Source organism: Gekko japonicus, unplaced genomic scaffold (genome assembly GCF_001447785.1).
Source record: "Gekko japonicus isolate JY-2015 unplaced genomic scaffold, Gekko_japonicus_V1.1 scaffold4375, whole genome shotgun sequence".
NCBI classification, from domain to species: Eukaryota; Metazoa; Chordata; class Lepidosauria; order Squamata; family Gekkonidae; genus Gekko; species Gekko japonicus.
Window position 1 is genome coordinate 44,611 of NW_015172682.1, and position 14,447 is coordinate 59,057.

Genomic DNA, 14,447 nt, shown 5'->3' on the forward strand with positions numbered 1-14,447 from the left:
GGACAGCCATCTTTCACAATGATTGCAATTAGGGCCGTCTGACCACTCTGTGCGATATTTTTTTTAAAAAAAAACCTTCCGGCTTTGAGTGCTTGAGTAAACAAGCGCTCATCCTGCTTGGAGAAAAATCCTGCCCACCATTCCCCGGCATGGAGGCGGCATTGAAAGTTTCTGGGGGAGGAAGCTGGGGGGGGGGGCTGTCAAGCGAGTGGGCTTTGGCATCCACCCCAAAAGTCCCTGAAGCTGTGGCGTTAGGAGGGAGGGAGCCTCCAGTGCCAGGGAGTGCACCCAGCTAGCCAGCAGCATTGGGTAGAAAGGGGAACTCTTTCAAAGGTGCCTTTTTATTTTATTTTCATCGGGCCGGTGGCTGGAAAGTTGCTGGGGGTGGGTGGGCAGGTGGGGAAGGCGAGCTTGCGGTTCAGGGAGGGGAGTGTGAACATCCCAACTCGGAAAAAAAATATTCCGGTTTTAATTGCATCGGGAACAAAGCGCAATTGTCTTGCCGTGTAACCACAGCCTATGTGCTTCCATCTCCCACCATAGAACTCAAAAGACAGAGGTGTCTTCTCTATCTTCTGAACGGCAGTGAGGCTAACCTTCAGTTGCTGGGTCTGCCATTTTATGAATTCTTGCTTTTCTAAAACATGCTATTCTTCAGAGGTTGTGTGTTCCTCCTCTGCTGTTCTGGAATGCAAAAAAATAACCACATTTCCTGCCTCCCTTCAAAACAGAGATAAACAGTATAAATATAATGTGTGTTCTTTCTCCTCCTGACGAGGCTGTACTGACACTTATGAATATGGAAAAAGGGACCTGTGAAATTATCAAACAAAGGGTAAAATTCAGTTGGAAACTATGTAGAAAGCCCCTAATTTGGGGATCTAGTAGATACTACTGTTGGCAGTCCAGTCAGCAACAGTTGGCAAAATTTAAAGTTTTAGTGAGACATTGTATATAGTAGCCAGCAATATGGACTGAGGACAGGGATGCTTGATTGCAGATTTCCACTCTGTCTTGAATCCCATTGGGTGACTTTGGGCCAGTTGCTCTTCTATGCCTAACTTAACTCACAGGATTGTTGTGAGTATCCAATGGAGGAAAACCATGTCACCTTGAGCTCCTTGGAAGAAGGACAGGATAAAAATGTGAGAGATGTTATCTATAGTTTTGTTTTAATTAGCATTTAATGGTTGTGATTCTGTTTAGCATTAATGTAAGCCACTTTGAATGTGTATTAGACAAAAGGTGGCATAAAACTTGCATTAAATAAATATCTACCATATGACCCAGGTATTTACAACTCAAACAGTGATTCCCAGATTACCAGATGGCCCCCTGAAGGAGAAGATGCCATTTTCCTGCATAGGACAAGCTTGTCGTGGTCAATTTGTAATGCGTCTTCATCAGCTTTAGCAATCTCTGAAGCTCTGGGTTGGATCATATGAACATTCCACTGGTGAAAGGAGATGGGTAATCCTGCTGCATTCTTCTCACTGCAGCCCCCCCCCCCTCCACAATGATTTTTGTTTGCTTTGAGAGCCAGCAGAGTGTAATCTGGAGAACCAGGTTTCATTCCCCACTTCACCACATGAAGTCTGCTGGGTGACCTTGGGCCAGTCACAGTTCTGTCATCCCCACCTACCTCACAAGGTGCCTATTGTGGGGAGTGGAAGGGAAGGCAGATTGTAAACCACATTGAAACTCCTTAAGATAGAGAAAAGTGTGGTATGTAAACCAACTCTTCTTCTTCTTCATCGTCCATAGAGTCCCATCACTGCATTTTCTGAGATCACAGAAGGCTGCTGAAGGAAGGGTAAGGCAAGAAAATATCCATCTCCACCAACAGAATGCCTGTAGGATCCATCCCATAGACAGCTGTGGGACTTCCCTATGTTGTGGACCCATACAGATCTATCTGTTCTTTTTTTCTATGGGTCACTTATTCTAAGTTGCAGACAAGCATGATGACTCATAGTCTTATGTATGTTCACAAGGAATCATACAGCTTAAAATATGAGCTATGGTTACTTATCATGGCCAAGTCTGAGAACCTCTGAACTGTTATGACAAATCCGGAAAGTCAGCCTATAACTGACATTGCATAGGGAATAGAGGAAAGAAAACAGTTGTTGCAATCTGTCTACTGAGAGAAGACACTTCCCTGGATTCTGTCAGGTGTTCCAAGAACTTTTGTGTTCCTAGTGCATACACACCACCATATGGTCTGCTGAATTCCCAAGGCATGAAGTAAAACCCAGTGATTTTTTTCCCCTTTAAAGATTCTGGTGCTGATTTTATCCTGATTATTTTGGCAGATATAAATGAATGTGGATTGAAACCACACCTCTGTGAACACAGATGTATGAACACTCATGGCAGCTACAAGTGCTATTGTCTCAATGGGTATATGCTCATGCCTGATGGTACCTGTGCAAGTAAGTGACAAGTAGTATCTAAGAGCCAGTAAATGGGACACAAGACGAGATTAAGGCACTGTTCCGGCTAATCTCAAGATAACCTGCTTTACACCAGGGAAGAGTAGCTGATTTATTTATATCATATTTAATTTCTCAGCCCTCTAAAATATGTCAACATTAAAGAATATTACCACTGTTGATATTTTTAGATAGATCTATAAATATATGAAGACATTCTTCAGGCTCTCAGATAGTGAATTATTTTTCTCAAGACCTGAGCGCATTTAACTGGAGATGTCAGGGATGAACTTGGAATTTCTGCATAGAAAGAATGAGCTCTATCACTGACCCATGGCCCTTCCCTGAAATATTTTTGCCATGTTACATGAGATCCTTTAATTTTAGACCTTGACCAATGAATGCCCTTTTTTGCATTCATTGGGAAACAGTGTTTGGATTCTCTTTTAGTTCTGACCATTTATTACAGCTCATGGATAAATCAGAACTCAAACCTAAAATTTTAGCCATCCCTTAAAAATACAACCTGATAGCTTTAGGGGTCAGGAAAAAATCTAATGTTTTGAAGTCATTAACAGTTTCTAAAAGTTTCCTTTGCGGAGATATTCATTTGACATTTATAAGTCCTTAGAGAATTGTTGTCCCCTGGTGGAATGGTGTTAATTTTAGATGGAAATTTTTTTAGCCAAGCAAAAAAGAGTTGAACATGTCCAAATATATACACTGGGGAAAAATTGTTCATTTTAATAACTTGGCATAGCAGTTAAAAAAAAAAAGCTTTCAAAAAGTGGTTTTACTGCACTTTTGTAAGTGTAAATCTTTCTGTCACCTGATAATAGAACTGCATAGTTTGGAAAGCAAAAGATAAATAGCCAGAAGCACTTCTTTCTGATGAGTTGTTGTCAGGTGTGTTCAGAGTTTTGGAGATAAATTTAAAAAAGCTTGCAGGCATAGAAGCATCTAAGGCCCGTTATGCACACTCGTTTTACTGCAGATTTTCAAAGCAGTAAGCCTTTAATCTTGACTTTGGATTCTGTGCCCATTTTATGCACCATTCTTTTTTCTTTGGTGTATTTATTCTGCAGGTACAATTTAAAAAAAAACACTTTTCTAAATTGGGATGGAATGTCACTTGTGATGTGTTGGGGGTGGCATCCAAAGTTTTTTTAAAAATTACACAGTTGCCCTATTGCAGCGTCCAGCAAGCACCAGTTTGGTGTAGTGGTTAAGTGCACAGACTTTAATCTGGGAGATCCGGGTTTGATTCCCCTCTCCTCCACTTGCACCTGCTGGATGACCTTGGGCAAGGCATAGTTCTGGCACAGCTGTTCTTGAAAAAGAGCAGTGTCTGTCAGAGCTCTCTCAGCCCCACCCACCTCACAGGGTGTCTGTTGTGGGGTGGGGAGGGAAAGGAGTTGGTAAGCCGCTCTGAGTCTTCCTTGGGTAGTGAAGGGCGGGGTATAAATCCAATCTCTTCTTCTTCTCTTCCATTTAAATTTTCGTGGTTCAGGTTTTATGCATGCATTTTAATGTTAGTTCATTGAATGAAAGAGAACAGAAAGGAACCCAGGCAAAAGGGGGGGGGGGCGATGTTGAAATGGACCAGACTTTTTCTGAAACTGACAAGCAGCTGAGAAGCCCCATCTCTCTATATAATAATTCTCTGTTGGTGGTGGCACATTGCTGAACATTCCACATGCTCTCAAATCAATAGGCTCCCTGATGTGTCACTCAGAAGCTGTCCCCATCCACTGGCTGCATTGACTGAGTCCCACCTCCAACATTCTAAACAGTTTGCTGTTCCTCTCCTCCCATAGCCAGTCAGAACACAGAGGTCATTTGCATATGCAGCCTGACTGGCCTTTGCCTCAAACATTCTAAACAGTTTGCTGCTGCTGTTGGGAGTCACTGAATGTGTCCTGAGGTAAATTACATATCCCAATCTTCCCTTAAATGGTCACTGGAGTTGCCAGTCTCCCTGTGGGGCCTGGAGATCTCACAGAAATCACCATGTCCCCCAGCAACAGCAAATCATTTCCCCTACAGAAAATGTCCCAGCTATTACAACTGATCTCCAGATGACCAAGATCAGTTATCCTGGAGACAATGGCTACTTTGGGCAGTCGACTCTATGGCATTATACTCTGCTGAAGTCCCTCCACACCCTAAACCCTGCCCTCTCCAGGCTCTACCCTTCAAATCTACAGGTATTTCCCAACCCACAGTTGGCAACCGTGTAATTGGCTATGGAACCACTTTCCAGACCCTTGGAACCCAGAAAACATGGCATAGGAGGAGGTGCTTTTCTACCTTAGCTGCCACTGCATAGCCCCAAATTAACATAAGCCAACCTCCAGGAGGCACCTGGAGATCTCCAGCTATTAAAACTGATCTCCAGATGACCAAGATCAGTTCTCTTGGAGACAATGGCTGCTTTGAGCAATGGACTTTATGGCATTATACTCTGCTGAGGTCTCTCCCCACCCCAAACCCTGCCCTCCCCGGTCTCTACCCCTCAAATCTACAGGTATGTTCCAACCCAGAGTTGGCAACCGTGTAATTGGCTATGGAACCACTTTCCAGACCCTTGGAACCCAGATAACATGGCACAGGAGAAGGTGCTTGTCTACCTTAGCTGCCACTGCATAGCCCCAAATTAACATAAGCCAACCTCCAGAAGGCACCTGGAAATCATATGTAACTTAATAAAAATTTCAGTGTAGATAAAAGATTCAAGATGGCAACTTTCCTATAATATTATTTATCCCATTCCAGACTACCAGCCCCTTTTCTGGGTGGGGGGAAGGAAACTCAGAACATAAAGGGAAGGAAGGAGGGTACCAGCCAATGGGTAACTGTTGCTGCCCTCAACCAAAAGCCTGGCAGAACATCTCTGCCCCTGGGAGGAATGGCACACAGCCCAATCAAGATAGGACTGAAACCCACGTCTGGCCACAACTATGGTCTTGGACAAGAGACACTGTCTGCCTCAGCCCTCCCTCACCCACACCCTGGCCCCAAGTCAGACCCAGCCGGCACAAAAATCGACACAAAAGCACTCTCAGGAAATCTGAGGAAACAGCAACCAGAAAGCAAACTGAGTGCTGAAGGGAAGAAAATCAATGCATATTGACAGAGAAAACCTGATGGGCATGCACGGTGAAAGCAAGGGAAAACAACCATGCATAACAGGCCTATGAAAAAAACATTTGCAGCACAGTCCTAAAGAGAGTCACACCCTTCTAAGTCTGCTGAAGTAAATGGACTTAGAAGGGTGTAACTCTGTTTAGGATGGCATTGTTAGTGGCCACAGTTCAAAAAAAGGGAGACACGTGGGACATGTGGATGAAGCAGCCACTTTATTTGCTATTTTTGCCACAGCAATTCCTATTACTAAAGAAACAAGCCACTTTTTAAAATTGTACAGGCTTGTTTCTTCAGCAGTGGGAATAAAAGCAACCAAAACAGCAAGAAAAATTCCAGCTGCATATAGTCTTCTATGCACTGATGTTCCCTTTTGCATGCTACCCATAAAAGTTCATATTCTGAACAGATATTAAGAAAATTTCTTCTAATAATGTTGTCCTCTGATACAGTATTCCCTATTGCCACCCTGGCTTTTGACAAATATTATGTTTTTAAGATTCCAGGACATGTGCCATGGTGAATTGCCAGTATGGCTGTGAAGAGGTGAAAGATGATGTGCGATGCTTGTGTCCATCAAGTGGACTGCAGCTGGCACCAAATGGAAAAACATGCATAGGTACCTCTGGATGTTTCTATGCCCTTATTATCATGAACATAAACCTCTCATAAGAACCTGAACTGACAAATGCTTGATGCAGTGGATTAAGGAGTGACTATAATTCTAGACAGAAGGTTTGGGAATTACTATGGTAGGTTGAATGGTGTATGGATTGTGTAGTTACATAATAATAATTAACTAGAAGCTTGAAGCTCAAAAAGCCCCTCCTATCTGCAATTTTTAAAATTTGCTTTCCTTACCTCCACTTCTATCTAGGGATGGTCAACAGAATTCAATTCACTTCCCATTCACCTGTGGTGATCAGGCAGCCAATTAATTGATGACTGTTCAGAGATTTGCAACCTGTACAAATATGCATGTAGGAAAGACTATTTGGAGCCATCAAGAACAGAGTTAGCTTCTGATCTCCTGCTGTGGATGTTTTACTCTGTACACAGCAAAGTTTTAAAGAGGGGAATGGTGTGTATGTGAAAATCAGAAGAAAGCTCCCAGCTGATCAGTTGGCAGCTGGGCTCTTCTGATCTCTCATCGTGGAAATTTTGGTGCCTCCCAGACTTGCTGAGATGTAGCAAATTTACTACAAAGCCATGGTGGTGATGAGAAGCCAAGCCGATTTCCTTTCACTTCTCCCCACCCAAAGCTGATAGAGAATTGGAGAGGAACTGGCTTTTTCTCCTCCCCATTTTGCAGTGCAGGCCTTAAAAGTATTGCTTCTGTCCCTACCTAGTTTGGATGGAAGGGAAATGAAACAAGCTCTTTCTCTCCCTTTGGCAATGCAGAGATCAAAAGCAGCTTTGATGGGAGGGAAATGCTCCCTTTTACAACTGCACGGTGTAGCTGTTCTGTTTAGGGGGCCAAACAGATAAGGACTCCCAGCTGATCTGCTCCATCAGCTGGTAGATATATGTCTAGTAGTGATCAGTAGCCCTCCCATTTGAATCACAAAATCTGCAAGATGGGACACTTATGGCCTGTGTATATGCTGCTGCAAGCCAGAGATAATATGTAAAATGTTACCAAAAATAGGTGGTTAAAATTGCTGCCCTCCATAACTTGTGATGTTTGCACACATATAGATATTGTGCAAACAAAACCATATGAAAATGGGGCAGTAGGGAATGGCCAAAGGGAGGGGGGACTGGTGACCAGGTGTGGTGGACAAGGAGGAGGAAAACAGGTGATCAGACAAATTGAAGAGGAAGCAAAGTGACTTGGTAGGCATCAGAGGGGTATGGGGCAAGGGGGGGTACTAAGCAATTAGACCTATCAAAAGAGGAGGAAGCAGGAAGTTAGATTTCCCCTCCCCCATAGGTGTCCATGGTTCATCTCTTGTACTGTGCAATTTGTAAAGCTTCAGCAGCACTGTGGGAGGTTTAAGGAGCTAGCAGTCCTAAAGAGCTCTGCTTTACAGTATCTACCCTTCCAGAGTTCTGAATCCCTAACCACCACAAGCGATATCCTAAACAGATGGATCAAGGATGCCATTCATAAAGCAGTTTTGAGTAATTATCTCATGAGTCCCAAGCAGGTTGACATTCTTCCCATATTGCAACACTGGGCCTGAAGCAAAAAGACAGTGAATTGCTTTAAGACCGTCTACAGTTTGTGGATGAGATGGGAAACGAAGACTTCCCAACCCATGGCTCATTACACTTGAGACGCTTCATTCCATCAATTTTCTTTAGAACACCTTTAAAACAACGTGCCTCATTTGCAGATCAGCGCAGGAAGCTTTGTACTGGTGGGACGAACTTAGTTGGTCTCCCACCGTCTCACAAATGTGTCACACAAGCGTAAAATAGCAAGAGACAGTCTCATTGTGTCTTGACTCCTCCTCTGATAGGGCTGACAATTAACATACCACAGGACAGTCTGTGCCTAGTAGAGCAGAAGAAGTTGCTGAGTTTTTCAGCACTTTGAAGTGTGTGTGTTTCTTCTCTGCGGTGCTGGCATGCACATTTCTCCTGGTGGGGCTTTCTTTTAAAAAACAGCAGGAACCAAAAATAGTCATTCCCACATTGAAAGACTGTCCTCTTCTCTTTCATGAGAACTGGATATTGCAGTGCTGAATATCAGCTCAGTATGAGTTCAGTGTCTAGAAAGGTGATAAATTAAGCTTTTTCTCATAATTTTTGCATGCTCTGATGCTGCCTTTCCAAGCCGGTGGGTGTATTACGCCTTAGACCAAGCAAGGAATCATATGTGGCAGGCAGAATATTTCCTCATCCCAGGAGTCTTTGGGGAATTTAGAGCCTCAGAGATACTTGACAGGCACAGGAAATGAACTCTGATTGTGATTGCAGGCATTCATAACCATTCAAGCAGCACAGTCATTAAACATATCAGCCTGGAAGCCCCGTTCTGCAGATGTCTTGCAGCCTTTGGACATGCAGCTGCAACAGCAAGTTGTACATGGATATCATGACCTGATGCTATTTTCTCTATGTTATAAAGCATAGAATGATCCCATGTGAATTCTTGGCTTGGTTGCTAAACAATAAACATACCGTGGAAGGAAACCGTATTCCTTTCCTCCCAAATCTGTTGGATCTCTGAATGGAAATGTCATTTTTTTGCATACATCAGCAGGGTTATGCTTGTCCCTATCATCCTCTATTGGTTGATTAACATTTACTTGTAATTTTATTTATTTATTTTATTTATTTATTTTTGGATTTATATCCCGCCCTCCCCGAAGGCTGAAAGCTGGAGACAACAATCGTTTGTCTAAATGATGTATTTATTAGCCACATTATATCTCTTTATGTATTCATGGGACTGGATCCAGCCATCTTTTTCACTCAGTCTCACTCAATTCCCTTTGTCACTACAGCTCCCAACCCACATATCTTTTGTCTATGCAGGTCCCATGCATAACCGTTTTTGATATACGGAAGGACCTCCCCTTTTACCAGCAGACGAGCTGGTTGGATCCAGCCCCTGTTGCTGGCTTAGGTTTACATTGCTTCATTCACTTTACCCTGTTCAGTGTGAATCCATCTGGATAGGTATAAGGGATAAAATGTTGGGTTATTACTGAATTCCATCTAAGACAAAATTGAGAGTTCTATTCAGATGGAAATGTATCCTGAACTAGATGGGATGCAGAGGGGAGGGAAGGATTTACTGGAATATCCCTGTTTTGATTTGGATTCAGGTTGCATCTGTCTACACCACCATATTCCTTAGATACTTCTGTGCATTCATAAACTGCACCACACCATAAGTTGCATAATTTACATTTGCTGCATTACACTGTAGTTCTGCTAAATGCATCTGGATATTATGTTGAGTTACAAATGTTGAATATAGAGCAAAGTGAGACAGCTGGAATCCAGTGGCCCAGTTTGAACTTCCACTGAAATCCATGGCCCAGCACTCAGATACACAGAAAAGAGGGCTGCACCAATGCAGAATCAAGGAAGGGAAGAAAAAAAAACACCTAATGGTGCAGTGGGAAAAGAAATTTTATTTCACTCAAAGATCCTTATGAACTTCATAAGCAGCTTTGTCAGGGGATCTGCAAGGCAGCCATCTCTTAGAGTGCTCCTACCATAGTAAGGCCCTTAGTAACACTCGAAGAGATGGTTTGAGCAAAATAAAATTATTTGAGCGAAATGGCATTTCTTTTTACACTGCACCATCGTGGTTTTTTCCTTTTCTTCCTTGGTCCATCACTAAGATAAGCAGAATCCAAGGCAGCATTCAATTCATGAATTTTGCACACCTCTGCTACGAGAGTGTATGTGATTCCAGCAAATCTTATCCCATTTTATTCACAGTGGTGTCTGTGATACTCTAATTGGAGATCTCCTGATACTTTTTTCTTTGACCTTACCAGATTTCATTTTCATGCCCTAGATATTGATGAGTGCTCTACTGGCAAAGCTATGTGCTCTTTCAACCGTAGGTGTGTCAACACATTTGGAAGCTACTATTGCAAGTGCCAGATTGGGTATGAAATGAAGTATGTGAATGGCCAATATGACTGTGTAGGTAAGAACTGGGTTCTAGTTCTGCTTATTCCCCCCTCCCCCAACAAACCTCAGTGCATCTTTTTATACAGTTTTGAACTATTCTGGACATTGTGCTTGCAGCTTGTTTAAAAGACTTTATTTGGGAATCTGCAGAGTATCTGTTGTCTGAGATTAACAAGTAGAATATTTAAATATTGTTTTGCTATCACATATAATAATGAACATCAGAGCTAAGCTCCACCTTCCCGTACTTGTCATTCTTCTTGCAGGTTGGACAGGCCAATGAGGGGGCTGTAATTTGGGGGGAGTCCAGGGCATCTAGACCTCAGCTGTCCTGAGGTAGGAAACACTGAGACAGCCAGTGTGGTGTAGTGGTTGGATTTGTATCTGGGAGACCAGGTTTGAATTCCCACTCATGCCATGGAAGCTCCCTTGGTGGCGTTGGGCCAGTCATGCTGTCTCAGCCTAACCTACCTCACAGGGTTGTTGTGAGGATAAAGTGGAAGAAAGAATGATGGGTCCCCATTGGGGTGAAAGGCAGAGTATACATGAGTCAATTAAACAAATAATGTTTTTCACACTGAGTAGAGAGCAGTGATGTATTTAATCTTCTTATTAGCTGCTGTTGGGCTTCCTGTTATTTTTGATAGTTTTTATTTACTTGGAAAAGGTCAGTATACATTCCAATCCCAAAGGGCAATGCCAAGGAATGTTCAAACTATCGCACAGTTGCACTCATATCACACGCTAGCAAGGTCATGCTCAAGATCCTACAAGCTAGGCTTCAACAGTACGTGGATAGAGAACTGCCGGAAGTACACGCTGGGTTTTGAAGAGGTAGAGGAACTAGAGATCAAATTGCCAACATTCGTTGGATTATGGAAAAAGCAAGAGAGTACCAGAAAAACATCTGCTTCATTGACTATGCTAAAGCCTTTGACTGTGTGGATCACAACAAACTATGGCAGGTCCTTAAAGAGATGGGAGTACCAGACCACCTCACATGTCTCTTGAGAAACCTGTATAAGGGTCAAGAAGCGACAGTTAGAACTGGATATGGAGCAACTGATTGGTTTAGCATAGGAAAAGGAGTATGACAAGGATGTATATTGTCACCTTGCTTATTTAATTTATATGCAGAATACATCATGCAAAATGCCGGCCTGGATGAATCACAAGCGGGAATTAAGATTGCTGGGGGAAACATCAACAACCTCAGATATAAAGATGATACCACTCTAATGGCAGAAAGTGAAGAGGACCTAAAGAGCCTCTTGCTCAGGGTAAAAGAGGAGAGCGCAAAAGTTGGCTTGAAACTCAACATCCAAAAAACTAAGATCATGGCATCTGGCCCCATCACTCCTTGGCAAAAAGAAGGGGAAGTCATGGAAGCAGTGACAGACTTCATGTTCCTGGGATCCCAGATCACCGCAGACTGTGACAGCAGCCATGAAATTAAAAGATGCTTGCTCCTTGGGAGGAAAGCGATGGCGAACCTAAACAACATGATAAAAAGTAGAGACATCACCCTGCCAACAAAAGTCCACATGGTCAAAGCAATGGTATTCCCAGTAGTCATGTATGGCTGCGAGAGTTGGACTATAAGGAAGGCCGAGTGCCGAAGAATAGATTCTTTTGAACTATGGTGCTGGAGAAGACTCTTGAGAGTCCCTTGGACTGCAAGAAGATCAAATCAGTCAATCCTAAAAGAAATCAACCCTGACTGTTCCCTGGAAGGCCAGATAATGAAACTGAAGCTCAAATACTTTGGCCACCAAATGAGAAGGGAGCACTCACTGGAGAAGACCCTGATGCTTGGAAAGATTGAAGGTCAAAGAAGACGGGGACGGCAAAGGATGAGATGGTTAGACAGTGTCATAGATGCAACGAACATGAAATTGAGCAAACTCCAGAGCACGGCGGAAGACAGGAAGGCCTGGCGTGATCTGGTCCATGGGGTCGCAAAGAGTCGGACTCGACTGTGCGACTGAACAACAACAAAAATTTACTGTTGCATTATATTGTATTTGGTTTTTACTTCTTTTTTGCTCTGGTACATTTTATATTGAAAGGCAGATTCTAAACCCTCCTAGAGAGATAAATAGTAACTGGGGTCTTAATGGGTTGTATGAAGAGAGGCCCCCTTCCTGCCTTCACAGTCGATGGAGGAGACGCCTGAAATTTCCTGAGGCTGAGTTTCTGCTCTTCCTCAGACCTCCTTCCAGACCTAAGGGGAGTCAGGGTGAGGTGACCATTCCAGTGGAATTGTATGATACTCATTATAGCTCAAACATCACACCACACTATTAAAAGTACCATTGTTATACAGCTTAGAACATAAAATGTAGGTCAGTAATATGAAACTGAAAGTCAGATGAATAACTGACTATCTGGCAGGTCAAGATCTGCTTGACTTATTGGGAGTAGGGGTGTTCCCTGGCTTTCTGACAAGGGTCCTGAGCCTTTAACAAATGCATGACTGGCTGAAATAAGCCGGTGCAGTTTGTCCCCAGCATGAAGACGACATTCTTTCTTTCTATCTATCTATTTATCAATATGTCTATCAAGTACTGCTCATATGGCTCTCGCTTTAAGAAGATGAAGATGATGTTTATGAATCTGTGACTTCAATGACTTCTCTCCTGTTTTGTTTCATTTTTTTCATAACAAACCACTGTAGATATAAATGAATGTGCAGCAAATACACAGAAGTGTGACCTCCATGCAGAGTGTCTCAATACTCAGGGCTCCTTCAAATGCAAATGTAAACTGGGCTACAGAGGAAATGGATTTGAATGCTCTGGTAAGTAGCAGTGCATTGCAAAGAGAGTATCATTAGTTTGGCCCACCCTGCTCAAAGGATGGGGGAGTCCAGCCACTTCCAGAGTCTGTGGAGACACTCTTCTGATTTCTTTGTGTTTGGCATTGTATCCTCTCTCTCCTAGTCTGTGAACCAAAGACTACAATCAGGAAATGGGATCATTAATTCTGCTGTTCATTTTTGGGATCAGTTTCATTCAGAGTCAATCTACAATAGTAAAAATCCAGAAATAGACTCACAGAGGAGTGGTGAAAAAATCTTTGATTTTCTTGAAAATGGGATAGCCAAAAGATTTATATAGTTACATAGCTGCAAATTCTTCAATGAAATAGGGAGCATGGTTTGACCCATCATTATGGAAGTTTCTTCCAATTCCTGCTTAGTTTCAAGCTGAATTCTTTTATTTATTTTTTAAGTCCCTGGAAGGATAGTTTTTTATTATTTTTTATAAGACTACAAAACTACAAAGAAAATATAAGGGAGGGGGATTACATCTAAGGATAAAGGCAAGATAACCACACTACACTAAAAACCCAAGAGGAGGAGATCATGTCCGTGTTAATCTAAGTGTTATTAATAAAAGTGTTAGTACAACAATATACTTGTAGAGTTCTTGTTTGTCTTGGCTTCAATGTTAGTATGTTAGTTGTTGTGAGAGAACTTTCTGAGCATCTTCTTGTTATTTGCTTCAAAAGGCAATTTTCAGAGTCCTTCTGCCTTTACTTCGGTTTTCTGTCTCTGAAATCATATGTAACTTTCGTTGCGCCTGCACCCGTTTCTACAGCAAAGTCCTAATCCGTTCCAGAGGTAGAAATTGATTTCGATTCACTTGATTTCGATTCTTCATCTTTGGATTCTTCCTCCAGTCCCAACTGGTGTCTCAAAAATTCTTTGGCTTTAAAAATGGAGCCAATCTTTTCTCTTTTGTCGTTGATACAAAATTCCATTGGTTGGAAGAAAGGAAATTAAGTCCTTATAGCTTTTCCTCTTTGGCGAATTTCAAATGGAAATTCCATTGGAAATTAAGTCCTTATAGCTTTTCCTCTTTGGCGAATTTCAAATGGAAATTCCATTGGAAATTAAGTCCTTATAGCTTTTCCTCTTTGGCGAATTTCAAATGGAAATTCCATTGGAAATTAAGTCCTTATAGCTTTTCCTCTTTTGGCGAATTTCAAATGGAATGATTTGTTTTGCTTCAACTTCCCCCATTCTTTTCTTCATTTTCTTGTTTGTGGTATTCATCTTTTTAATTCTCTCATACGTATGCTCCACCTTCTTTGCCATTTCTGCCAGTTGGAGCTGCTGGGATGTGAAGTTTTGATTCAGCGAAGTCAGTTGCTGGTTAATACCATTGAGTTGCTCCATCACCGGCTTGAGCATATCCGCTAACATTTTCATGATGTCTGCGCCCTCTTCCGGTTTTGGGCTCTGACTACCTGCCGGTTTCG

The 14,447-nt window shown here is 42.4% G+C and overlaps 1 protein-coding gene across 1 annotated transcript in view; it reads left to right on the plus strand.

Annotated features, from left to right (window-relative positions):
* The window catches only part of EGFL6 (EGF-like-domain, multiple 6), a 66,745-nt gene that overhangs the window by 28,382 nt on the left and 23,916 nt on the right, over positions 1 to 14,447 (plus strand). The window contains 4 exon segments of the mRNA XM_015421775.1: positions 2,316 to 2,435; positions 6,079 to 6,198; positions 10,063 to 10,197; positions 12,859 to 12,981. Of these exon segments, the coding sequence (XP_015277261.1) occupies positions 2,316 to 2,435; positions 6,079 to 6,198; positions 10,063 to 10,197; positions 12,859 to 12,981 (498 nt within the window).